Source organism: Gorilla gorilla, chromosome 6 (genome assembly GCF_029281585.2).
Source record: "Gorilla gorilla gorilla isolate KB3781 chromosome 6, NHGRI_mGorGor1-v2.1_pri, whole genome shotgun sequence".
NCBI classification, from domain to species: Eukaryota; Metazoa; Chordata; class Mammalia; order Primates; family Hominidae; genus Gorilla; species Gorilla gorilla.
The window spans coordinates 147623028-147649010 of record NC_073230.2 but is presented as its reverse complement, the minus strand read 5'-3'; the positions used below and the strand labels follow the sequence as shown (position 1 = coordinate 147649010).

At 37.3% G+C, this 25983-nt stretch overlaps 1 protein-coding gene across 4 annotated transcripts in view; it reads right to left on the bottom strand.

Moving 5' to 3' along the window:
- TRIM24 (tripartite motif containing 24) overlaps positions 1 to 25983 on the bottom strand; it is a 125752-nt gene that overhangs the window by 44637 nt on the left and 55132 nt on the right. For all 4 annotated transcript variants that reach the window (XM_055393199.2, XM_055393200.2, XM_004046293.5 and 1 more), the window contains 4 exons: positions 22069 to 22201; positions 16042 to 16158; positions 12178 to 12292; positions 2615 to 2761 (listed from right to left, as the gene is read on the bottom strand). In XM_055393199.2, coding sequence (XP_055249174.1) covers positions 2615 to 2761; positions 12178 to 12292; positions 16042 to 16158; positions 22069 to 22201 — 512 coding nt within the window. The remainder of the gene's footprint in view (positions 1 to 2614; positions 2762 to 12177; positions 12293 to 16041; positions 16159 to 22068; positions 22202 to 25983) is intronic.

The following is a 25983-nucleotide window of genomic DNA, read 5'->3' as shown; positions in this document are numbered from 1 at the left end:
TCACCCAAGAGCTCTCATGGAAATATGTGAGATTAAGGTTGTTTTCATGCCCGCTAACATAACATCCATTCTGCAGCCCATGAATCAAGAAGTAATTCTGATTCTCATGTCTTTTTTTTTCTCCTTTTGGTAGCGACAGGGTCTCACCCTGTGGCGCAGGGTGGTCTCGAACTCCAAGCCTCAAGTGAGCCTCCTGCCTCAGCCTCTCAGTGTTGTATTATAGGTGCATGGCCTCAAGTATTATTTAAGAAATAATTATTAAGAAATACATTATGTGGCTGGGTGCAGTGGTTCATGCTGTAATCCCAGCACTTTGGGAGGCCAAGGCGGGTGGATCACTTGAGGTCAGGAGTTTCGAGACCAGCCTGGAAAACATAGGGAAACCCCATCTCTTATAAAAAATAGAAAAATTAGCTGGACATGGTGGCGCATGCCTACAGTCCCAGCTATTGGGAGGCTGAGGCAGAAGAATTGCTTGAACCTGGGAGCTAGAGGTTGCAGTGAGCTAAGATCACGCCACTGCACTCCAGCCTAGGCGACAGAGTGAGACTCCATCTCAAAAAAAAAAAAAAAAAGAAATACGTTACATAAGGCTAGTATAATAGCCACCATACACAGCGATTCCTCTGATGGATCTGGGCAAAGTAAATTAAAAACCTTCTAGAAAGGATTCATTATTCTAGATGCCATTAAGAACCTTAGTGATTCATGGGAGGAGACAAAAATATCAACAATAACAGGAGTTAGGAATAAGTTGATTCCAACCTTTAGGGATGACCTGGAGGAGTTCAAGACCTCAGTGAAGAAGGAATTACAGATGTGGTAGAAACAGCAAGAGAACTAGAATAATAAGTAGAGCCTGAAGATGTGACTGAATTGCTGCAATCCTATGATCAAACTTGAATGGATGAACAGTTGCTTCTTACGGATGAGCACAGAAAAGTGGTTTCTTGAGATAGAAATTACTCCTGGTGAAGATGCTGTGATCATTGTTGAGATGACAACAAAGAATTTAGAATATTCCATAAACTTAGGTGATACCGCAGCTACTGGCTTTGAGAGGACTGACTCCAATTCTGAAAGAAGTTCTATTGTAGGTAAAATACTATCAAATTATCATTGTATGCTATGGAGAAATCTTCCACTAAAAAAGAGTCAATCAATGCAAACTTCATTGTCATCTTATTTTAAGATATTGACACAGCTATCCCAACCTTCAGCAACTACAACCCCAGTGGCCATCAACATCTCCACCAGCAAAAAGATTATGACTCTTGAAGGCTCAGATGATTAACATTTTTGGCAATAAAGTATTCTTTAAGCCGGGTGCAGTGGTTCACGCCTGTAATCCCAGAACTTTGGGAGGCCGAGGCGGGTGGATCACAAGGTCAGGAGATCTAGACCATCCTGGCTAACATGGTGAAACCCCGTCTCTACTAAAAATACAAAAAATTAGCCGGGCCTGGTGGCGGACGCCTGTAGTTCCAGCTACTCGGGAGGCTGAGGCAGAAGAATGGTGTGAACCGGCGAGGTGGAGCTTGCAGTGAGTGGAGATCACGCCACTGCACTCCAGCCTGGGCGATAGAGTGAGTCTCCGTCTCAAAAAAAAAAAAAAAGATTATTTAATTGAGGTATATACACTGTTTTTTTTAAAAACATAATACTACTGCACAGTTACACTACAGTATTTATAATCAAAACTTTTATATGCACTGGAAAACTTTAAAAAACTGTATGGCTTGGCTTATTATGATATTTGCTTTATTGCAATAGTCTGGAACTGAACCTATGGTTTATAGTATACTTCGGAGTATAAATCTCTGTTGAATCTTTAATAAGATTAATGTAAAGCAGGAATTTTTAAGAATGTAGCTAAATGTCTTCTATATCTTTGTTACTCAAAGCACAGCCCACAGACCAAGCAGCATCAGAGTCACCTGAAGGCTTGTTAGAAATTCACAAGCCCCACCCCAGATCTCCTGACCAGAATCCTCAAGTGATGTGGTAGTCATATGTTAAGTAGCAAGGTTCTAGACCAATGTCAAATAGTTCACCAAATCACAGAGCTATTTTTCTGTGGCAAAAATATCCAGCACTACAGATTGCCGTGTAGCACCAAGAAGAAGAACACAGGCTCAGGTCATGTCTGAGATCATATTATAAACCCTGGCTATACCTCATATTGTGTGATGTTAGACATGTTACATAATCACATGCCTTAGTTTCATCATGTGTACAAGGGGGGTGAATAGGTATATCTCATAAGAATGAGGTAAAAGTTTAAATATTACATGGAAATTCTTAGAATTAGTACCTGGCACACTATAGATAATCAGAAAATGTTCACTATCATCCTTATTTTTGATATTAACTTCAATTGCTATGAAGACAGTGAATACTTGGAAAGAACAAAAAAAGGAATTAATGATAAATTAAAAGTGAAATTACACCCAAATTATGCCAGGTAAAAATATTAAAACCAAAATATTTTGATAGATATTAGAAATAGGTAAAAAGTACTGATGCACAAGCAGAATAAATTTTAAGCATTACAATGGCTCCATTGTTTTACTGTGCATTTTTACAGTATATTAAATAGCATACTTTATCTTACCAGTCGTTTGCTATAAAGTAATGCTGTACTGCTGCCACTGGAAACTGCCCATTTAGAAAAATGCATGACATGCTCCAATTGTTTAGAGAGTCCAGCCACTTCCTGTTGTTGTTGCATAAGTTTCATGCGATGGTCCTTTGCAAGGCTCTGAAAACAAGAAAATAGTTTCAAAATTAGTATCATCATGTAACATAGACTTTGATGGTCATTTCCAGGTAAACAAATTAGAATAACTACAATCTCTAAGTACTCAATTTACTGAAACTAAAAATACTCTGTTTTCCCTATTAGTATAAAGGATCACTTTCACTATGGCAAAAAACTGCATCCCAATGTGGCCCCTCACTCCTCAAAGGCCCTGGATCAGGTTTTACATATTCTGGGATTTAACTCTGTTCATGCATCTTACAATACACAAAAAAGGAAAGATTAGCTATAGTACAGTAAATGCCTATGAAATTCAACATTCACAAATAAAACAGATGTACTGTCCAGCAAACCTATAAAGTAACTCTATCACGTAATTTAATCATACGATTTCACCTTTTAGGGATTCTACTTAACAGTTGGAATTGCAAGTAGTTTCTGCAAAACAGAGTCATGCTGTGTTGCAGATGACACTTACCCTTTGTATGTGGTAATTTTTTTAAAAGGCATCATATTATTTGTCTATTGAGAATTAACATCGGAGCCAACAGATGCACTGAATGCGTGGGCCAATGCACTCTAACAAAAGCTACATAAAAGAATATAGATTTCTCTAAAGGAGGTATGTATGCACTTTCCTTAGAGAAGACGGATAATCAAAAGTAGAGCACACTGAACTTGGGTTATTTTAAAGGTTCCTATCCAAAAACCTCATCCTAGACCTAGCAAGGAAAAAGGAGGAAAACAGGACTTTCTGCTGTCTCAGACAAATTAGAAATGTTTACAAGTAAAATTGCTATACTACAACATGGACTTACATTCTCAATAAAAAGCGAACCCAGATCCTAGCCCTAGTCAGTTCCAGATTTGGAAAATACACTTGAGCTACACTGAATTAAGGAGGAAATGGTAGTTGTCTGTTTGATGGACTACTAACAACAGCCAACGGCTCTGCCATATCTAATTTAAGTTCAGAGAGACAGTAATTTGCCTAGTAGACTATTTTTGACCTCTGTAAAAATTTATTAAGTGTTTCTTTGGAAACATTCTAGTAGGAATAGAAATTGTTTACTTTGGAGAAGGTTGAGAATTAAGAATCAGAAGCCCTGGTTTTTTGGTCCTCTATCCTAATATCTATTTCAGCCAATTTCTTATGAGTCTTAACAGATAAAAGGGGTTATTTTTATTTGCCTTTAAAAAAGGACTCCAACCAGCCTGGGCAACATAGTGAGACCACGTCTTTACAAAAAAAAAAAAAAAAAGGAGGGGCGGCGGGGAAGTGGTTCCAAGATGGCCGAATAAGAACAGCTCCAGTCTACAGCTCCCAGCGTGAGCGACGCAGAAGATGGGTGATTTCTGCATTTCCAACTGAGGTACTGGGTTCATCTCACTGGGGCTTGTCGGACAGTGGGTGCAGGACCGTGGATACAGTGCACCGAGTGTGAGCTGAAGCAGGGCGAGGTATCGTCTCACCCGGGAAGCACAAGGGGTCAGGGAATTCCCTTTCCTAACCAAGGGAAGCTGTGACAGACAGCACCTGGAAAACCGAGTCACTCCCACCCTAATACTGAGCTTTTCCAACGGTCTTAGCAAACAGCACACCAGGAGATTATAACCCACATCTGTCTCGGAGTGTCCCATACCCACGGAGCCTCGCTCATTGCTAGCACAGCAGTCTGAGATCGAACTGCAAGGCGGCTGCGAGGCTGGGGAAGGGGCGCCCACCATTGCTGAGGCTTGAGTAGGTAAACAAAGCGCCCAGGAAGCTCGAACTGGGTGGAGCCCACTGCAGCTCAAGGAGGCCTGCGTGCCTCTGTAGAGGCCACCTCTGGGGGCAGGGCATAGCCAAACAAAAGGCAGCAGAAACCTCTGCAGACTTAAATGTCCCTGTCTGACAGCTTTGAAGAGAGTAGTGGTTCTCCTAGCATGGAGTTTGAGATCTCAGAACGGACAGACTACCTCCTCAAGTGGGTCCCTGACCCCCAAGTAGCCTAACTGGGAGGCACCCCCCAGTAGGGGCAGACTGACACCTCACACAGCCGGGTACCCCTCTGGGACAAAGCTTCCAGAGGAATGATCAGGCAGCAACATTTGCTGTTCAGCAATATTCGCTGCTCTGCAGCCTCTGATGCTGATACCCAGGCAAACAGGGTCTGGAGTGGACCTCCACCAAACTCCAACAGACCTGCAGCTGAGGGTCCTGAATGGTAGAAAGAAAACTAACAAACAGAAAGGACATCCACACCAAAACCCCATCTGTACATCACCATCATCAAAGACCAAAGGTAGATAAAACCACAAAGATGGGGAAAAAGCAGAGCAGAAAAGCTGAAAATTCTAAAAATCAGAGCGCCTCTCCCCCTCCAAAGGAACGCAGCTCCTAGCCAGCAACGGAACAAAGCTGGACAGAGAATGACCTTGATGAGTTGAGAGAAGAAGGCTTTAGACGATGAAACTTCTCCGAGCTAAAGGAGGAAGTTTGAACCCATTGCAAAGAAGCTAAAAACCTTGAAAAAAGATTAGATGAATGGCTAACTAGAATAACCAGTGTAGAGAAGTCCTAAAATGACCTGATGGAGCTGAAAACCATGGCATGAGAACTACGTGACGAATGCACAAGCTTCAGTACCTGATTCAATCAACTGGAAGAAAGGGTATCAGCGATTGAAGATCAAATGAATGAAATGAAGCAAGAAGAGAAGTTTAGAGAAAAAAGAGTAAAAAGAAACGAACAAAGCCTCCAAGAAATATGGGACTATGTGAAAAGACCAAATCTATGTCTGACTGGTGTACCTGAAAGTGACGGGGAGAATGGAACCAAGTTGGAAAATGCTCTGCAGGTTATTATCCAGGAGAACTTCGCCAACCTAGCAAGGCAGGCCAACATTCAAATTCAGGAAATACAGAGAATGCCACAAAGATACTCCTCGAGAAGAGCAACTCCAAGACACATAATTATCAGATTCATCAAAGTTGAAATGAAGGAAAAAATGTTAAGGGCAGCCAGAGAGAAAGATCGGTTTACCCACAAAGGGAAGCCCATCAGACTAACAGTGGATCTCTCGGCAGAAACTCTACAAGACAGAATAGAGTAGGGGCCAATATTCAACAGTCTTAAAGAAAAGAATTTTCAACCCAGAATTTCATATCTAGCCAAACTAAGCTTCATAAGTGAAGGAAAAATAAAATCCTTTATAGACAAGCAAATGCTGAGAGATTTTGTCACCACCAGGCCTGCTATACCAGAGGTCCTGAAGGAAGCACTAAACACGGAAAGGAACAACTGAGACCAGCCACTGCAAAAACATGCCAAATCATAAAGACCATTGATGCTAGGAAGAAACTGCATCAACTAATGGGCAAAATAACCAGCTAACATCACAATGACAGGATCAAATTCACACATAACAATATTAACCTTAAATGTAAACGGGCTAAATGCTCCAATTAAAACACACAGACTGACAAATTGGATCAAGAGTCAAGACCCATCAGTGTCCTGTATTCAGGAGACCCATCTCATATGCAGAGACACACATAAGCTCAAAATAAAGGGATGGAGGAAGATCTACCAAGCAAATGGAAAACAAAAAAAGGCAGGGGTGGCAATCCTAGTCTCTGATAAAACAGACTTTAAACCAACAAACATCAAAAGAGACAAAGAAGGCCATTACATAATGGTAAAGGGATCAATTCAACAAGCAGAGCTAACTAACCTAAATATATATGCACCCAATACAGGAGCACCCAGATTCATAAAGCAAGTCCTTAGAGACCTACAAAGAGACTTTAGACTCCCACACAATAATAATGGGAGACTTTAACACCCCACTGTGAACATCAGACAGATCAACGAGACAGAAAGTTAACAAGGATATCCAGGAATTGAACTCAGCTCTTCACCAAGCAGACCTAATAGATATCTACAGAACTCTCCACCCCAAATCAACAGAATATACATTCTTCTCAGCACCACATCACACTTATTCCAAAATTGACCACACAGTTGGAAGTAATGCACTCCTCAGCAAATGTAAAAGAACAGAAATTATAACAAACTGTCTGTCAGACTACAGTGCAATCAAACTAGAACTCAGGATTAAGAAACTCACTCAAAACTGCTCAACTACATGGAAACTGAACAACCTGCTCCTGAATGACTACTGGGTACATAACAAAATGAAGGCAGAAATAAAGATGTTCTTTGAAACCAATAAGAACAAAGACACAACATACCAGGATCTCTGGGACACATTTAAAGCAATGTGTAGAGGGAAATTTATAGCACTAAATGCCCACAAGAGAAAGCAAGAAAGATCTAAAATTGACACCCTAACATCACAATTAAAAGAACTAGAGAAGCAAGAGCAAACAAATTCAAAAGCTAGCAGAAGGCAAGAAATAACTAAGATCAGAGCAGAACTGAAGGAGATAGAGACAAAAAAAAACCCTTCAAAAAAATTGATGAATCCAGGAGCTGGTTTTTTTGAAAAGATCAACAAAATAGATAGACCGCTAGCAAGACTAATAAAGAAGAAAACAGAAAAGAATCAAACAGACGCAATAAAAAATGTTAAAGGGGATATCACCACCGATCCCACAGAAATACAAACTACCATCAGAGAATACTATAAATACCTCTATGCAAATAAACTAGAAAATCTAGAAGAAATGGATAAATTCCTCGACACATACACCCTCCCAAGACTAAACCAGGAAGAAGTTGAATCCCTGAATAGACCAATAACAGTCTCTGAAATTGAGGCAATAATTAATAGCCTACCAACCAAAAAAAGTCCAGGACCCGATGGATTCTCAGCCAAATTCTACCAGAGGTACAAGGAGGAGCTGGTACCATTCCTTCTGAAACTATTCCAACGAATAGAAAAACAGGGAATCCTCCCTAACTCATTTTATGAGGCCAGCATCATCCTGATACCAAAGCCTGGCAGAGACACAACAAAAAAAGAGAATTTTAGACCAATATCCCTGATGAACATTGATGTAAGAATCCTCAATAAAATACTGGCAAATCGAATCCAGCAGCACATCAAAAAGCTTATTCACCATGATCAAGTGGGCTTCATCCCTGGGATGCAAGGCTGGCTCAACACACGCAAATCAATAAATGTAATCCAGCATATAAACAGAACCAAAGACAAAAACTACATGATTATCTCAATAGATGCAGGAAAGGCCTTTGACAAAATTCAACAGCCCTTCATGCTAAAAACTCAATAAATTAGGTATTGATGGGACGTATCTCAAAATAATAAGAGCTATTTATGACAAACCCACAGTCAATATCATACTGAATGGGCAAAAACTGGAAGCATTCCCTTTGAAAACTGGCACAAGACAGGGATGCCCTCTCTCACCACTCCTATTCAACATAGTGCTGGAAGTTCTGGCCAGGGCAATCAGGCAAGAGAAAGAAATAAAGGGTATTCAATTAGGAAAAGAGGAAGTCAAATTGTCCCTGTTTGCAGATGACATGATTGTATATTTAGAAAACCCCATTGTCTCAGTCCAAAATCTCCTTAAGCTGATAAGCAACTTCAGCAAAGTCTCAGGATACAAAATCAAGGTGCAAAAATCACAAGCATTCTTATACACCAATAACAGACAAACAGAGAGCCAAATCATGAGTGAACTCCCATTCACAATTGCTTCAAAGAGAATAAAATACCTAGGAATCCCACTTACAAGGGATGTGAAGGACCTCTTCAAGGAGAACTACAAACCACTGCTCAATGAAATAAAAGAGGACACAAACAAATGGAAGAACATTCCATGCTCATGGATAGGAAGAATCAATATTGTGAAAATGGCCATACTGCCCAAGGTAATTTATAGATTCAATGCCATCCCCGTCAAGCTACCAATTACTTTCTTCACAGAATTGGAGAAAACTATTTTAAAGTTCATATGGAACCAAAAAAGAGCCTGCATTGCCAAGACAATCCTAAGTCAAAAGAACAAAGCTGGAGACATCACACTACCTGACTTCAAACTTTACTACAAGGCTACAGTAACCAAAACAGCATGGTACTGGGACCAAAACAGAGATACAGACCAGGAGGACAGAATACAGGCCTCAGAAATAACATCAGACATCTATAACCATCTGATCTTTGACAAACCTGACAAAAACAAGAAATGGGGAAAGGATTCCCTATTTAATAAATGGTTCTGGGAACACTGGCTAGCCATATGTAGAAAGCTGAAACTGGATCCCTTCCTTACACCTTATACAAAAATTAATTCAAGATGGATTAAAGACTTAAATGTTAGACCTAAAACCATAAAAACCCTAGAAGAAAACCTAGGCAATACCATTCAGGAAATAGGCATGGGCAAGGACTTCATGTCTAAAACACCAAAAGCAATGGCAACAAAAGCCAAAATTGACAAATGGGATCTAATCAAACTAAAGAACTTCTGCACAGCAAAAGAAACTACCATCAGAGTGAACAGGCAACCTACAGAATGGGAGAAAATTTTTACCATCTACTCATCTGACAAAGGGCTAATATCCAGAATCTACAAAGAACTTAAACAAATTTACAAGAAAAAATCAAACAACCCCATCAAAAAGTGGGTGAAGGATATGAACAGACACTTCTCAAAGGAAGACATTTATGCAGCCAACAGACACATGAAAAAATGCTCATCATCACTGGCCATCAGAGAAATGCAAATCAAAACCACAATGAGATACCATCTCACACCAGTTAGAATGGCCATCATTAAAAAGTCAGGAAACAACAGGTGCTGGAGAGGATGTGGAGAAATAGGAACACTTTTACACTGTTGGTGGGACTGTAAACTAGTTCAACCATTGTGGAAGTCAGTGTGGCGATTCCTCAAGGATCTAGAACTAGAAATACCATTTGACCCAGCCATTCCATTACTGGGTATATACCCAAAGGATTATAAATCATGCTGCTATAAAGACACATGCACACATATGTTTATTATGGCACTATTCACAATAGCACAGACTTGGAACCAACCCAAATGTCCAACAATGATAGACTGGATTAAGAAAATGTGGCACATATACACCATGGAATACTATGCAGCCATAAAAAATGATGAGTTCATGTCCTTTGTAGTGACATGGATGAAACTGGAAACCATTATTCTCAGCAAACTATCACAGGGACAAAAAACCAAACACTGCATGTTCTCACTCATAGGTGGGAATTGAACAATGAGAACACTTGGACACAGGAAGGGGAGCATCACACACTGGGGCCTGTTGTGGGGTTGGGGGAGGGGGGAGGGATAGCATTGGGAGATATACCTAATGTAAACAACGAGTTAATGGGTGCAGCACACGAACATGGCACATGTATACATATGTAACGCATGTAAACATATGTGACACATGTAACATGTATACATATGTAACATATACATATACGTGTATACATGTATACATATACATGTGTGCACGTTGTGCACATGTACCCTAGAACTTAAAGTATAATAATAATAATAATAAATTAGCCAGGAGTGGCAGCACACGCCCTGTAGTCCCAGCTTCTCAGTCAGGAGGATCGCTTGTAGTCCCAGTTTCCCAGGAGTTTGAGGCTGCAGTGAGCCAAGGCTATACCACTACACTCGAGCCTGGGTGACAGAGTGAGACCTTGTCTCTAAAAAGTAAAATAAGAAAATTCACTAGAGTGAGACTTCATCTCTACAAAAATAAAAAATTAGTCAGGTGTGGTTGCACAGCTACTCAGCAGACTGAAGTGGGAAGATTGCTTGAGCCCACAAGGTCAAGGCTGCAGTGAAAACACCGCTGCATTCAAGCTTGGACAACAAAGTAAAACACTGTCTCCAAAAAAAACAAAGTGGGGGCAAGGTGGGTAGCTCATACCTGTAATCTCAGTACTTTGGGAGGCTGAGGCAGGCAGACTGCCTGAGCCCAGTAGTTCGAGACCAGCCTGAGCCAACGTGTCAAAACCCCCACTCTTAAAAAAAAAAGAAAAATTAGCCAGGCATGGTGGCATACACTTGTAGTCCTAATTACTCGAGAGGCTGCAATGAGAAGATCACCTGAGACCAGGAGGTGGAGGCTGCAGTGAGCCGTGATTCACGCTATTGCACTTCTATCTGGGCAACAGAGTGAGACCCTGTCTCAAAAAAAATTTTTTTTTTAATTTTAAGAATGAACCTGGTCATCAGTAGATATATACTGACCAGGTTCACTCCTACAGATTTGCAAGTCTGGTCATCTTCTTTGTAAAGCTCTTCAAGTGATTCTGATGTATAGTCAAGTTTGAAAACACAGACATAGTAATGTATGCACTACTAATATCTGGGAAAGCAAATCAAAGTGATATTTGATTTTAAGCAGTTTTGGAAACTTAAAATTCTACTTAAATTTTTCTTTTCTTTTTTTTTTTTTTAAAGTCACAGACCTTGAACAAATATTTACTATAAATGGGGTCTGATTCTTCCTGCCCAGAATACTTCCTCACTAAATAACTACGTTTCCAAAAGAACAGAGAATTATTTTAGTCTTTGTTTCCTGTACAGCTGATAATACACAGGAATGACCATGCTTTCCCAGAAGGGACAGAACTTTCTGACAGAAACCTTTTAATTTGGTAAATTATGATATAAAAAGGATGACCTAAATTATTTCTAGAAGTCTTATTTTTCCTCAAATATTCAAACATTAGGATTCTTTTTTTTCTCATTTGCTTCTTTACTGTATCAATATGCTTTCTATGTCAACATACTAAAAGAATACCTAAAAATCATGCAATTAATATTATACATTAATGTACCATGTAGCTGTTATAACCTTATATTATTTGAAGTCAAACACCAAGTTTGGATCTTGACCTTCATGAGTTTTAAAAAGCTGAGGAAGATGGTAATGTTTTTCTTACCTGCAGTGAGAAACAACTAAGTGCCTTGGGCATATCTCCCTAAGTGCTGCTCTCGCAATTACAATTACAAAATGTTGAGGGCACGGCTAGCCATATTCTTTTACCTAACTTCTCACAGGGTTAAATATATATATTTGAGAATTAAATCGAACAGTGTATCTTTCTAGAAAATTTTGCTCCACTAAACCACCTTGGTGATGCAAAGTTTTCATTTCAGTGCATCTCGAAAATAACTCATCTGTTTAACATTCAGAGATCCTCCTACAAGCAAGGCATTATAATTTGTGCTATAAAGAAAACAATCAGTCATCAGACATTCATAGTGTATTATAAAGCTTTAATGTCAGCTACAATACAAAACCCAGCAAAGGAAAACTTGGGAGTGGGAAAAAAAAAATATTAAATCACAATGAAACAACTATATAAAAAGCACTATGATTTCTACTTCACAGTACTTTAGGAAATACTATGTTGAATCAATATACTATCCCATGGGCAGTCACTTACCTCTAACTGATGCAGTAGAGCTTTTCCTTTTTTATTTATTTCTACCATCAATGTAAATATAGCAACTTTAATATCCTGTTCCACCTGCTTTTGATTTTGATTTACTTCAATAATTCTGAAAATTAAAACAGGGAAAAACATAAGGCAGATTTTTTTGTATAATATTTAAAATTGATGTTTTAATGTCTAAATTAGACCAAAATGTTTTCAGCCCTTAGAAGCTCTATTTCTGAGTCCTTTACTTTAAATTGACTGTCTTGAAGATGAGACAGCAGAAATATAATTCTTCTGAAAGATATCACCACTCAATCTTAAAATTAAGTCTTGAATCTTAAAAATATATATAAAATTAGATGAGTACATTTTAAGAAAATATGGTTTGGAAAAATTATGAGAACACCCGGGAAAATCAATGCTCTACCTAAAAGGATGGGGGGGTGGGGGTGGACCAAAAAGGATTTATAAACCATGATGATTCTGAACAAGTTCTACTATATTAATTGCAACCAAAAGCTAGAAAAGTGTATATGTGACACTCTTTTCTTAGTATTCTTAACTGCTACAGTATTCATACACCTAAATAGAAAAAGACAAAAATAGTAGTTTGCTACTTAACCCATTCTTTGCAAAATTAGCAGCCAAATAACTATGTTTTATCAACCACATACTTCTCTTGAGGTGGGAAATTAAAGAAAAAAAAAGAAAAAGAAATTAAAAAGAGAAAAGCAAATTTGAAAAACAAGCTTTCATGTATTAGGCTGACTTATCCCAGAGGCAGAAACAGGCACAGCCCAGACCCAGGAAAGTCTTGATGATATTATCTAAGAAGCTAGGGCTCAAAGGAATGTGCTCTGTAGACTCTCCCAGCACTCCCCCAACATGGGGAGAAGAAAAAAACAAATTTTCTTTATTTTCCTTTCTCCTATGGTATGAGTAAACTTATGAGTTTATAGATTCCTGTTTTCTATAACTAGTAACTTCAGGCATTGTTTTATCTAAGCAGCTCAGCGAAAGTCATGAGACATACCTGGGCGGGCCTGGATTGTAGCCATCTAGACACCATAGTGAAGGTTATGAGATAAGCCGGCGCAAGGCACTAGAGCAAGCCTAGATAACAGCCATCTAGGCCGCATAGCAAGAGTCATTGTAAGCCTGAGTTATGAACCTGTCAAAGTATGATTAACTGCCTTTGGTCTGCTTCAGTACCTGAGCTTTCATGCCACTATGCTTCACGCCACTGTAAGCTTGTTTCAAACTAGCCCATCCCCTTTTAGAAGTGTGTATAAAAGCCAAGTCCAGTCTTTGTTCTAGGCCCAGTCTTTGTTCTAGGCCCAGTCTTTGTTCTAGGCCTGGTCTTTGGATATTAATCCGCTGGGTCTGAGTGCACTCAATAAAATCCTCCTGTTTCACCTACTTGTCTCTCCAGTCTCCTGATTCCAGCAACACTCTTACAGAAAGAAAAACATACGGTACCACACCAGAATATCTTATAGAAAATAACAGAGCATCCACCAAACTTTGTGAGAGTAAATTAAAAGCTTCATTTCTTCTGTAAGCTTCTCCCATAGTCACCCTCCAAAACTTAAGACCAAACTGGCAGAGACTTTATTTCCTGCTGGAAATTCTTCCAGATAATTGTTTGACATCAACATTACTACAGGATCAAGGGAACCAGATAAGCATGAGAAGCAACCAATCTCAAAAAAGTCATTTAAATATTCATGATGGTAGAATAGGATGAGTAAGGGAAAAACAGTGCCATGGGGGCAAATGCATAAAAATGACTACCAGTTACTCTAATAAATGTACCCTTTTATAATCAGATAGGCTATAAAGATATGTAAGCAATTTGCACTTAACAAAGATTGTTTAATTTTTTGCCTCAATTCAGAAATCAAAATTGTTACACACAATGTTATTATTTTGTAGAAGAAAAAAAGCACAAATCATTTATAAAAATAAAAGAACAAATTTGAAAAACACTATGTTAAGACTTACTATAAAAAACTACAATGATCATGATCATGAAAGTGAAGTACTAGCAATGAGAAAAACACAATGGAACAGAATAATCCCACACATATATATGGTCTATAAAGGTGCTGAAAAACAATTCAACAGATAGTTTTTTCAACAAATGATAGCGGAAAAAATTGACAGCAGTACGTAAAAAAAAAATGTAAACTTTGACCTTAAATCAAACCATATACTCAGTGAAACAGTAAGAAAAAAGTCAAACGGATAAATTTCATTAAGGGCAGATGTTTAATTTAAAATTAATTATTTTACAATTGCTACCTTTTGCCACTAGATGGTAGAAATGCCTATAATTATCTCTCTTCATGCATTCAATAAATATTCATTACAAATTTTCAATTACTCAGAATAAAAAAAGTTTAAACCCACCAATTATTCTACTTGGCAAAATATACTATTCTGATTAGAATATGGTAAATAAAGAAAATAGTATCTCATTAACTATAGTTGTGTCAAAGAGAAAAGTAAAAACAGGGCCAGGTATGGTGGCTCACGCCTGTAATCCCAGTGCTTTGGGAGGCTGAGGTGGCAGATCACCTGAGGTCACTAGTTCAAGACCAGGCTGGCCAACATGGTGAAACCCCATCTCTACTAAAGATACAAAAACTAGCTGGGCACAGTGGTGGGCATCTGTAATCCCAGCTACCCAGGAGGCAGAGGTTGCAGTGAGCTGAGATCACACCACTGCACTCCAGCTTAAGTGACAGAGTGAGACTCTGTCTCAAAAAAAAACAAAAAACAAAAAACAAAAACAGAGGTAAAAACAAATGAGAGCTGATAATGAGAAAAACTAAAAGATACACAACATAATGCATAATAATAAACAGATATAAGAATGATGCTGGGGCATCAAGAAATGGTAAAACTATGTTTAAAAATCTCTTTTAAGGGAATCAGGTAATACAGAGATTTAATTACCTTAAAAAAATTCCCAAATGCTCCACCCCCAGCTATGTTCCAAAATGATAATAATAGATTGTGATGACTGCCTTAAAGTCTGACACAATTTATACATAGAAAAACATTTAAATTCTCTGTGAGGTCTCTTTTACGCTGGCTCATTCTAATAAACATTTCTTGACTTATTTAGGCAGTGACATTTCTTTTGTGTGTAAAACAACAGAAGAGGTCATGGGATTTCATAGGTGTGTAAATTAAATGTCAGTATGTGCCCTAAATGGGATTTTAAAAAGGGGTTAGACAACACCTCCAGCTGCCCCCGCTCCATGGAGGTTAGTGGTTCTCCCTAATCACTGATGTCTAAGACTTTGGACAGTTGATGATTTTCTTACCAGGGCAAAAGGCATAACAAGTAATTGTGTAAGTAAGCATTTTATCAGACAAGAAGTAAAAAGTGTGCGGAACAGTTTAACAATCCCTGTATCCTAGTGTCTTAAAATTTCCACCTGTTTGCAGTTTTAAAAAAATCGCAGCATAAGGCAGGCATCTCAAATTTCAGCAAACCTTAAAATAACAATTAAGGGTTTATTCAAGTGTTAAAATATTTTACAATACTGGCAAAAAAATGGTTGATTTGGCATTTAAATTTTGGTATTTCTTTAAAATCGGAAAATAAGTGATAATAAGTTATCAATACCTATTAGATAAATGAGCTATTAAGATACTAAGTGTAGTTTATTATTAGTTTTGAAATTTTACAGCAGAAAAGAATGCTTTCCAACTAAGTTTCTGGGAAAGTCTTATCAATCATGTGTTACTGCAGTCATCTAACAACGTATTACTTAACTGTGACTTAAGGAAAATGTTCTAAAAGTGAATATACTTAACAAATTATATAAAAATGATTACATAATACCATAAAATTACCTGTTTTGGATCTGATTTCCTGTGAATTTTATGTATTTTGTTTTTTCCATCAGTTTGGTGATTAGTGTATCTATGATCACTTTCTGATTCTGAAAAGCTTCTTCTATAAATTGGTATCTGAAGAAATAAGCAAATTATTTCATATAAAAATATACAATGAGGAAAAAGTCCAAGAATAAAAAAAGACATAAAAACATAAAATAGGATTATAAAGAATTTATATAATAATCTTTTAAAACATCAAACGTATCCCTAATAAGGCAAGTTTCCCCCACCTCTCAAATTATCCCTCAAGAAAGATTATGGACACATAAATATTTTGAAAGTTTGAGAACCACATGCGTCCATCATTCAGTTTTTATAAGCTTACAGAGTTCACTTTCACTTGGTGGACTTGGCAAAAAATAGTCAATTATATATAATCAGATTTATTAACTATTTTGTAATTTCTACATTATGCAAGCCTGCTGAAAATAAACATTTTAAAAGACCACTTTTAAATAATAGGTAGTTATGTTCTAGGGGCCACAAAGATAAATCAGGATAAATACAGACAGAGAAGGGCAAAATTCTTGATGTTATGCCTTGTAATAAAACTTTAAGCAACAGTATAATGAGATAACAGCACTTTAAAAAGTTTCCAATTTGAAACTGAGGAAAGATGATTTACTTTGCCAGACTATGTTTGATAACTCAAGAGAAGTTCTAGAGAAGATAGAAAGGCAACGATATAGAAGATATATAACAAGAATTTTATTTTTTTCAATAAAATGTACAAAATACAGTATTTCTAAATTAACAATTTTATATAATGTGATTTTAAATGTTTACATGTAACTAAATAGGGTTGCCAGTTAGAAAAAGGGGATACCCAGTTAATAATTACATTGGATTTCCTTAGTATATAATCATATCTGTGAATTATAACATTTCAAATACTTTTATAGGCAACTCAAGTTTTTTTTACCTTAGTAAACTTTTTCTTTACTACCCTTATTTAATATAAGGTTACATGAAATGGTCAAAATGGTCACCCTTAAGTTGTTCCTAATCTCAATGCAAAGACTTTCAATATTCCAATATTAAGTATGTTTTCTGCTTTCCATAAATAATCTTTATCAGGTTTAGGAAGTTCTTTTTTATTCCTAGGTTGCTAAGATGTTGTATCATGAATGTATATTTAATTTTTATGGAATGTTTCTACTGCTTCTATTGAGATAGGCATATACTTTTTCCTTTATTCTTTTAATATGACATGCAAGATTTTAGCATCAATGATTTTGGCATGTTAAATGAATTCTGTATCCCTAAGATGAGGCCAAATTGGTTGTGATTACACTGTCCCAAAATGACAATACTACGAGATTTAAGGCAAGTTTTCCCCTCCTCTCAAATCATCTGTTTCCTACTTATTTTCCGTTTCTTGGAATTTTTACATTCATTTCATGAGTGAGACTGGCCTGTAATTTTCCATTTCTATTCCTTGTCAGTTTTGGTGTAAAGGTTATGCTGGCTTCATATAACAAGTTGGAAAGAATTCATTTTTTGCCATTCTCCAGACAAGTTTGTATAAGAAAAGGGGCTTTTTTTTTTTTTTTTTGAGACGGAGTCTCGCTCTGTCGCCCAGGCTGGAGTGCAGTGGCGCCATCTCGGCTCGCTGCAAGCTCTGCCTCCTGGGTTCACGCCATTCTCCTGCCTCAGCCTCCTGAGTAGCTGGGATTATACCCACCACCACGCATGGCTAATTTTTTGTATGTTTAGTAGAGACGGGGTTTCACCATGTTAGCCAGGATGGTCTCAATCTCCTGACCTTGTGATCCGCCCGCCTCGGCCTCCCCAGGTGCTGGGATTACAGGCGTGAGCCACCTCGCCCGGCCAAAAGGGGCTATTTTTACCTTAACTATATGGTACATTCATCTGTGTCATTTGCATGTGTAATTTTCTTTGTGGGAAGGTTTTAAATTATGAATGAACATTAAAAGACTATTCTGACTTTCTATTGTATTTAGCATAAGTTTTGTTAAAAAGCTTCATTTTCTAAGAGTTTTCCAATATCATGTAAAAATTTTCGTTATTATTGACAGATATCCTTTTTATCTTTGAAAATGCATTTGAAATATGGAGTAATGCCACCTTCCTACTCCTGGTAGTGGTTATTTGGGCCTGCTCTCTCAATCACTCATACAGAGAATTGTTGATTATTTACTAGTCTTTTGAAAGACTGAATTTTTGGCTTTGACTATTTCTACACTTGTCTTTATTATGTTTCTTTTAAAACCCACTTACTTTGGGTTTAATTTGCTACCTTCCCTAAACTGCAATAAATGTTTAGTGAATTGACTCTATCCTTAACATGTAACATATGCATTTAATAATATAAATTGTCCTCCAAATATGGCTTCAATTATTAAAAAGAAAAACCTCAAGGCTTGATTGACTGATGTTTTCACTATCATTCAGATGAAAATGTTTTCTAACATCTACTGGAATTTCTTCTTGATGATTTAAATGTATTAAACTGCTTATTTTAAAATAATTTCAAAGTTAAATTTGCAAGCATATAGAGATCATATATCTCCTTACACAGATTAATCAATTTTTAGTTTGCCTCTTCATAGCCCTTTAACCCCTTAATAATTCAGTGTGCATTTCCTAAAAAAAAGGATTTTCTTATGTGCCCACAGTACAGTTAAAAAAAAATGACTTTGTTTACAGTACTTTAACCTATAGACCATGTTTCTTAATTATATCATTTGTCTCAATAATGTCTTCTAAATAATTTTTTCCTTTAATCTAGAATTCCAGGATTGTGTATCAGTAGACTTTAGTTAACACAAGAATTTCATTTCCAAATATATGGTATTTTTCAATATTTTCAAATTTAAGACTTTAGCATATGGTCAGTTAAAAATATTTTATTGTAAGAATGTATATTTTGGGGTACAGTGTTCCATAATGCCCATAAGACATTATGTTAATTGTGGTATTCAATCTTATTTATCTTTTTTTTTTTTTGAGATGGAGTTTTGCTGTTGTCGCCTCGGCCAGGGTGCAATGGTGCCATCTCAGCTCACTGCAACCTCCACCTCCTGGGTTCGAGCGATTCTCCTGCCTAAGCCTCCCGAGTAGCTGGGATTACAGGTGTGAGCCACTGCACCTGGCCCTTATTTCTCTATCTTTACTGATTTTTTAGTCTGCTTGTTTTGTTATTTATTTGTTTACTTACTTATTTATTTTTTAGAGATAGGTCTTGCTATGCTGCCCAGGCTGAACTCAAACTCCTGGGCTTCAGCCATCCTCCCACCTCAGTTTCTCGAGTAGCTAGGTAGCTAGCACTTACAGGCACCTGCCACACTGCTTGGCTTCAATTATTGCGTAAAGTGGTAAGATTTTCCACTGTGACTATGGAGTTTTCTATTAGTTTGAAATTCTGTCATTTTTTTGTAAGTTTATAACCTGTATAAATTTACAACTCATATCTTTCAGATGAAGAGAGACTTTCATCCTTACAAAGTGTCCCTCTTTACCTCAAATAATGGATTTTGTCTACTATACCATGTTGCCTTTGGTTAATATTTATATGGTGTGTCTTTTCCCATTAAGTATTTTATACATTGAGTTTTTAGATATTTCTCATAAAAAGAAAATAGCACATTTCTCTATTTTCCTTCTTATCCAGTCCGAAACCTGTCTTATAATTTGGAACATTTTGTCTGTTCACACTTAGTATAATTATAGTATATTTGTAGATCTACCAACTTACCAAGGCCTCATTATATTCCAACTGTTCTTTATTTCTTTATTTCTTTTTCTCATTTTTTTGGCCTTTGTTTATACTGATTCATTATTCCACATCCCCACAACTCTCCACCTTGGTAATTATATGTACTTATTATTCTTTTAGTGACTACTCTAGACATTACAAAAACAGATTTTTACATATCATCTAATATTGGTACTTTTCACCCTCTTCCTGGACTATGCATGGACCTTAGAACATAAATTCCATACCCTTTTAGTACATTTGCTGCTATGTGATATACATATACACACACCACATCAACAAGATATTACTGTTTCCTAAGTCAACATTCATTTAGATTTACTCATACCTATTGCTCCATATTCCTTTCTGTATCTCCTATTATTTTTCTTCTGCTAAGAGGTACTTTAAGTGAGAGTTTAGCAGGGATATGCTCTCCCAGTTTATTTTGCCTGAAAGGTTTTTCAACCACCTTCATATTTAAAGAATATGCTTACCAGGTACAGAATTTTAGATTTGAAAGTTACTTTCTTTTTGCACTTTAAAAATATTACTTTCTTAATTATCCTGCTAGAGGTTTGTGCAACTTCTTAAATATGGGCTGAATGCCTTTCATCAGCTTCTGAAAGTTCTCAGCCATTACATTCTGTCTTCGAGTATTGCTTCCTTCCCATTCTCTGTACTTTCCATCCTTTTTGGACTGCAATTACATCCACATTAGATCTTTAATCTCTTCTACTTTTCATCCTCCTCTTGTTGATGATGCTTCTTCCTGGATATTTTCTTAATTTTCCTCTAGCTCATTAATTCTCGTTTCATGCTATGCCAAATCTGTTCTTAAGCCCTTCTACTGAGTTAATTTCAGTTACTGTAATTTTTAGGGTTTTCTTTCTTTCTTTTTTAAAGACAGGGTCTCATCCTGTCACTTAGGCTGGAGTGCAGTGGCACTATCACTGCAGCTTTGAACTCCTGGGCTCAAGCAATCCTCCCACCTCAGTCTCCCAAGTAGCTATTCACAAGCACACACCACTTTGCCCAGCTTATTTTTTGTGGGGATGGGGTCTCACTATGTTCGCATTGTCTAATCTCCTAACAAACCTGGTTATTTCTAATTCTGTGAATACTGTTTTTGCAAAATTCATTATTGAATAAGTTGGAGGCCTAGATGTTTTCTTTGTCTTTCTAGCAAGGATTTACATTTGATTCTACGAGGAAACTTGAGGAGCTAGCGATATGATTTCACTTTAATCCAATTTTAGTTGCTGAGCTTTAGTCCCTGTGAGGAACTACTTATTAGCTAATTTATCTTTACTATAATAGTGCAGACTTTCAGGGTCCCAACTCAAGACAAGGAGATGCATTCACCATGCATGATCCTTGCACTCTAAGCTGTGATTTCTCAGCCCTGTGAGCCTATCAAAATTACTCCTCAATCTCTGGGCAAATACCTCAAGCGGAGAAAAAGGCCCCCACCATTCTTAGCTCCAAATCCAACCCAATCCTGTCCAATAATGCTTTACTATTTTATTTGCTCTAGCATTTCATATAGACAATTTCTGTATTTTGTGCAGGTTTTCTAGTCATTCTCACTGTTGGTCCAAATTATCTAGTCTGCCATTATCGGGAGCCTAGACCATCATAATTATATTTGTATCAATCCGAATCTTACTGTCTAAATCATCTGTTGCTGACCTTTAAATGACTGTTGAGATCAGATTTAAAAGTAAGCTTTGCTAGGAACTATAATGAACTGGAAAAGGCATGCCTCAAATGTTGACATGAAAGTATACAGACCCAGGGCTAGAATAGCTTCCGTTTTCTCAAAAAAGCCAGAAATCTAGATATTTAAAAAATGTAAAATCTCCCCATTTTACAAGGCTGGCAACTAATTCTATATATTTTAAAACAGTGTGTTGGCCAGTGTTCTCAACTCAGGATGATTTTGCTCCATAGAACGTTGCCAATGTCTGGAGCCACATTTTGTTGTCACAACTGGGGAGGGTTAGAGGGTTGCTACTGGTAACTAGTTGGTAGAGGTCAAGGATGCTAACCACCATATAATGCACAGATCAGTCCTCAACAATAAAGAATTACCTAGCCCAAAACATCAATAGTGTCAAAAGTGACAAACCCCAGTACAGGCCAGCATAGTGCTGGCCAAACAAAACCTATTTGCAGACTGCCATTTGATGAGGGTTGGCAGCAGTCCTTTAGTCCTCTAAAGCTGCATATGAATCTATATATATAACCAAAGATGCTGGTACCTATGCTCTTTATGTTCTAACAACTGACAGTCTCGACATGTCAGTTTGTCACATGTCTCACAGTACAGCTTCAGCTGCTCCTTTTTATGAAAAGGACAAAACACTGGTCGCTGGCTGGTGACACCAACTGCCTCTGCAGAAACAATGGGAGACAAAGAGAAGAAAATTAACATAATTGAATAGTAAATAATTATTAGATTGCTCATTTGAATTCACATCTATTGATATAAACACTACAGCTTCACCTATACTATACCATAACTTTCACTAAGAATTACAGATATTAAGATATCACATATTGTCAGCATTTCAGGGGAAAAAAAGTAAATAACCTTTTCATTTTCCAAGTAGAAATTAACATTAGTTCAGGAGTAAATGAAAGAACTAAGTGTGTAGTTAAAAATATGGTTTATTGCATTAAAAAGTCTTAAGACAGCCCTGGTAAATGAGTATGAACCACCTGGATGTCTTCTATCCCAAAGATGGGAGGAGATTTTTTGAAAATGCAATTTGGAAAATCAAGCCCGGCACAGCGGCCCACGCTTGTAGTCACAGCTATTCAGGAAGCTGAGTTGAGAGGATCGCTTGCTTGAGCACCAAGAGTTTGAGTCCAGCCTGGGAACACTGTGAGACCTCACAGACAGAGACAGAGAGGCAGAGAAAGAGATGGAAAAAGAGGGAGGAAGAAAGAAAATATAATAAAAATGCCTAAAAGGAGTAGTCAAATAACCCACTTTTGTAAAAATCCTAACAGAGAATACCCATTAACACAGAAATAATAATGTTTTCATTATTACACTCTAGTTTTCCAGTGTGGGGATAAAACTGGAAAATGTTTATGTCATAATGTTAAGTGAAAAAATCAGAATATGAATAAATATGGTTAAATAGTAAACCGCAGTTATCTTACTAATAATTAAAGGCAAAATCCAAACATTTCAGAAATAATCTTACCTCCAGAGATAATTACTATTAATAACCTGGTGTGCACTCCTCTGGTTGTTTTTCTAAGTATGGAAGTACATATAGTATAGTGCAGTGTTACATTTTATAAAACAATAAATGGTAGTACATATATTGTTTTTTAAAGATTTTTTTCTCACTTAACTCTACCTTAGATAACTTTCTGTATTAGTGTATATATCCATCTCATTCTTATTTATTAACTGTATAGTATTTCACGAAATAGATATACCACTATATCACCTGCTAAGGATATTTGTAAGTTTAATGCTGAAATAAACATATGAAAATTACAAATCATTTAAATGTTTCCATAAGGTAAATTCCTCGTGGTAGAATTGTTGAGTCAAAGGGTAATTTATACAGAAAAAAGCTAAATAATTGTGCCAATTTGTACTCCAACCAGTGTAGAGTGGCTATTAACTGTATTCACAGGGGGAACTCTCAAAATTTTTCATCTTTGACAATTTAATAAATGCAAGAGAGAGAAAGCAAGAGAGAAAGAGAGAAGACACATACTTTACTATCTTAGAATGCATTTCTTTAATAACTGAAACAAAACAACGCTCAGTAATCAGCCATTTGCATTTTTTTTTTTATAATGCACAAATCAGTCCGCAACGATAAAGAATTATCTAGCTCAAAATGTCAATAGTGTCAAAATTGACAAACCAGTATGCTGGCCTATACCAGGCGTGGTGGCTCACATCTGTAATCCCAGCACTTTGGGAGCCCAAGGCGGGTGGATCACTTGAGGTCAGGAGTTCAAGACCAGCCTGGCCAACATGGTGAAACCCCGTCTCTACTAAAAATAGAAAAATTAGCCAGGCATGGTGGTACAGGGATTACATAATCCCAGCTACTTGGGAGGTTGAAGTAGGAGAATCGCTTGAACCCAGGAGGTGGCGCTTGCAGTGAGCCGAGATCGCACCACTGCACTCCAGTCTGGGTCATGGAGTGAGATTCTGTCTAAAAAACAAAACAAAACAAAACAAAACACACACAAAAAAAAACCCTAAGGTAACCTGAGAGGAATTACAGATAAAATTAATGAACTAAAAAACTGATAATTAGATAAATACAAGAAATATTTCTGAAGATACAAATATATAAACATATAGAATTCAGAATGAAAATGAAAATAACCAGATAGAGAAAAATCGGCCAATATATCACAAGAATATTAAAAGCACAACACATCAAGATGAAATATGGAATTAACTCCAGCAATGCTAAGACGGTTTTTTTTTTTTGGAGACAGGATCTCACACTGTCGCGCAGACGGAGTGTAATGGCAATTATCACAGGTCACTGCAGCTTCGAGCTCCCTGGTTCAAGTGGTCCTCCCACCATCTCACCTCCCAGGTTGTTGGGATTACAGGCATGTAACTATCACGCCCAGCTAATTTTTTTTTGTAGATAGGGTTTCACCATGTTGGCAAGGCTGGTCTAGAACTCCTGGGCTCAGGCAATCATCCCACTTCGGCCTCCCAAAGTGCTGGGATTACACCAAGTCTTTCACTAGTCTCAAAAAAAAAAACAAAAACAAAAACAAAAAAAACAACGGTTTTGCTACATTTTGATACATGCTATTACATGGATGAATCCTTAAAATATTATGCTAAGTAAAATAAGTTAGGTATCAAAGGACAAATACCATGTGATTACACTTGCGTGAAGTATCTAGAATCAGCAAATTTATAGAGACAGAAAATAAAGGCTGGGTGCAGTGGTTCACGCTTGTAATCCCAGCAGTTTGGGAGGCCAAGGCTGGCGGATTACTTGAGGTCAGGAGTTCGAGACCAGCCTGGCCAACATGGTAAAACCCCGTGTCTACTAAAAATACAAAATTCAGCCACGCATGGTGGCGCTCACCTGTAATCCCAGTTACAGGTAGGAGAACAGCATGAACCCAGGTGGCAGAGGTTGCAGTGAGCTGAGATCGTGCCACCGCACTACAGCTAGCCTGGGTGACAAAGCAAGACTCACTCTCAACAAAAAGAAAATAGGTTAGAAGTTACTAGGAGCTAGGGGAAGAAAATTGGAGTTATTATTATTACTATTATTATTATTTTTTGAGACAGAGTCTCGCTCTGTCACCCAGGCTGGAGTGCAGTGGTGCGATCTCGGCTCACCGCAAGCTCCGCCTCCCGGGTTCACGCCATTCTCCTGCCTCAGCCTCCCGAGTAGCTGAGACTACAGGTGCCCGCCACCACGCCCAGCTAATTTTTTTGTATGTTTTTAGTAGAGACGGGGTTTCAACGTGTTAGCCAGGATGGTCTCGATCTCCTGATCTCATGATCCACCTGCCTCTGCCTCCCAAAGTGCTGGGATAACAGGCGTGAGCCACGGCGCCCAGCCAGAAAATTGGAGTTATTACTTAAAGGGTACAAAGATGCTGATTGGGGTGATAAAAAAGTTTTGAAAATAGTAGTGATGGTTGCACAATGTGTAAATGTAATAAATACCACTGAATTGTACATTTAGTAGTTAAAATGACAAATTTTATGTTGCATGTATTTTACCAAAATAAAAAACATGAGTGAACTGTACATTAAAAACAAGACAATAATAATTACATAAAACTAGAAATAATAATTACATAAAAAAGCCTCTCTGGCTATCCACATATCAGACAAATATCATGATGCAGGTTTACAACAAGAATATCAAAAGGAAGAGTTATTATTTAAGCCCACTCTTTCTTGTTATCTTAGAGATAAAAGAAAAATAAGAAAAAGCAATTTTTTTCTCCATTTGTTCTATATTCACACCAATTGAAGACATTTATAGAAGCAGGAGGACAGGCAGTATGAATGTAAAACAGGGTTCTACATCTATTCGTACTTTCCAAAATTTGTAAGTACTTAAATTTCGATAATATAAACCTCTTTTACTTAAAACAGTATATTTAATACTTATCAAAACAAATGTGTCAAAACAAGTCAATAC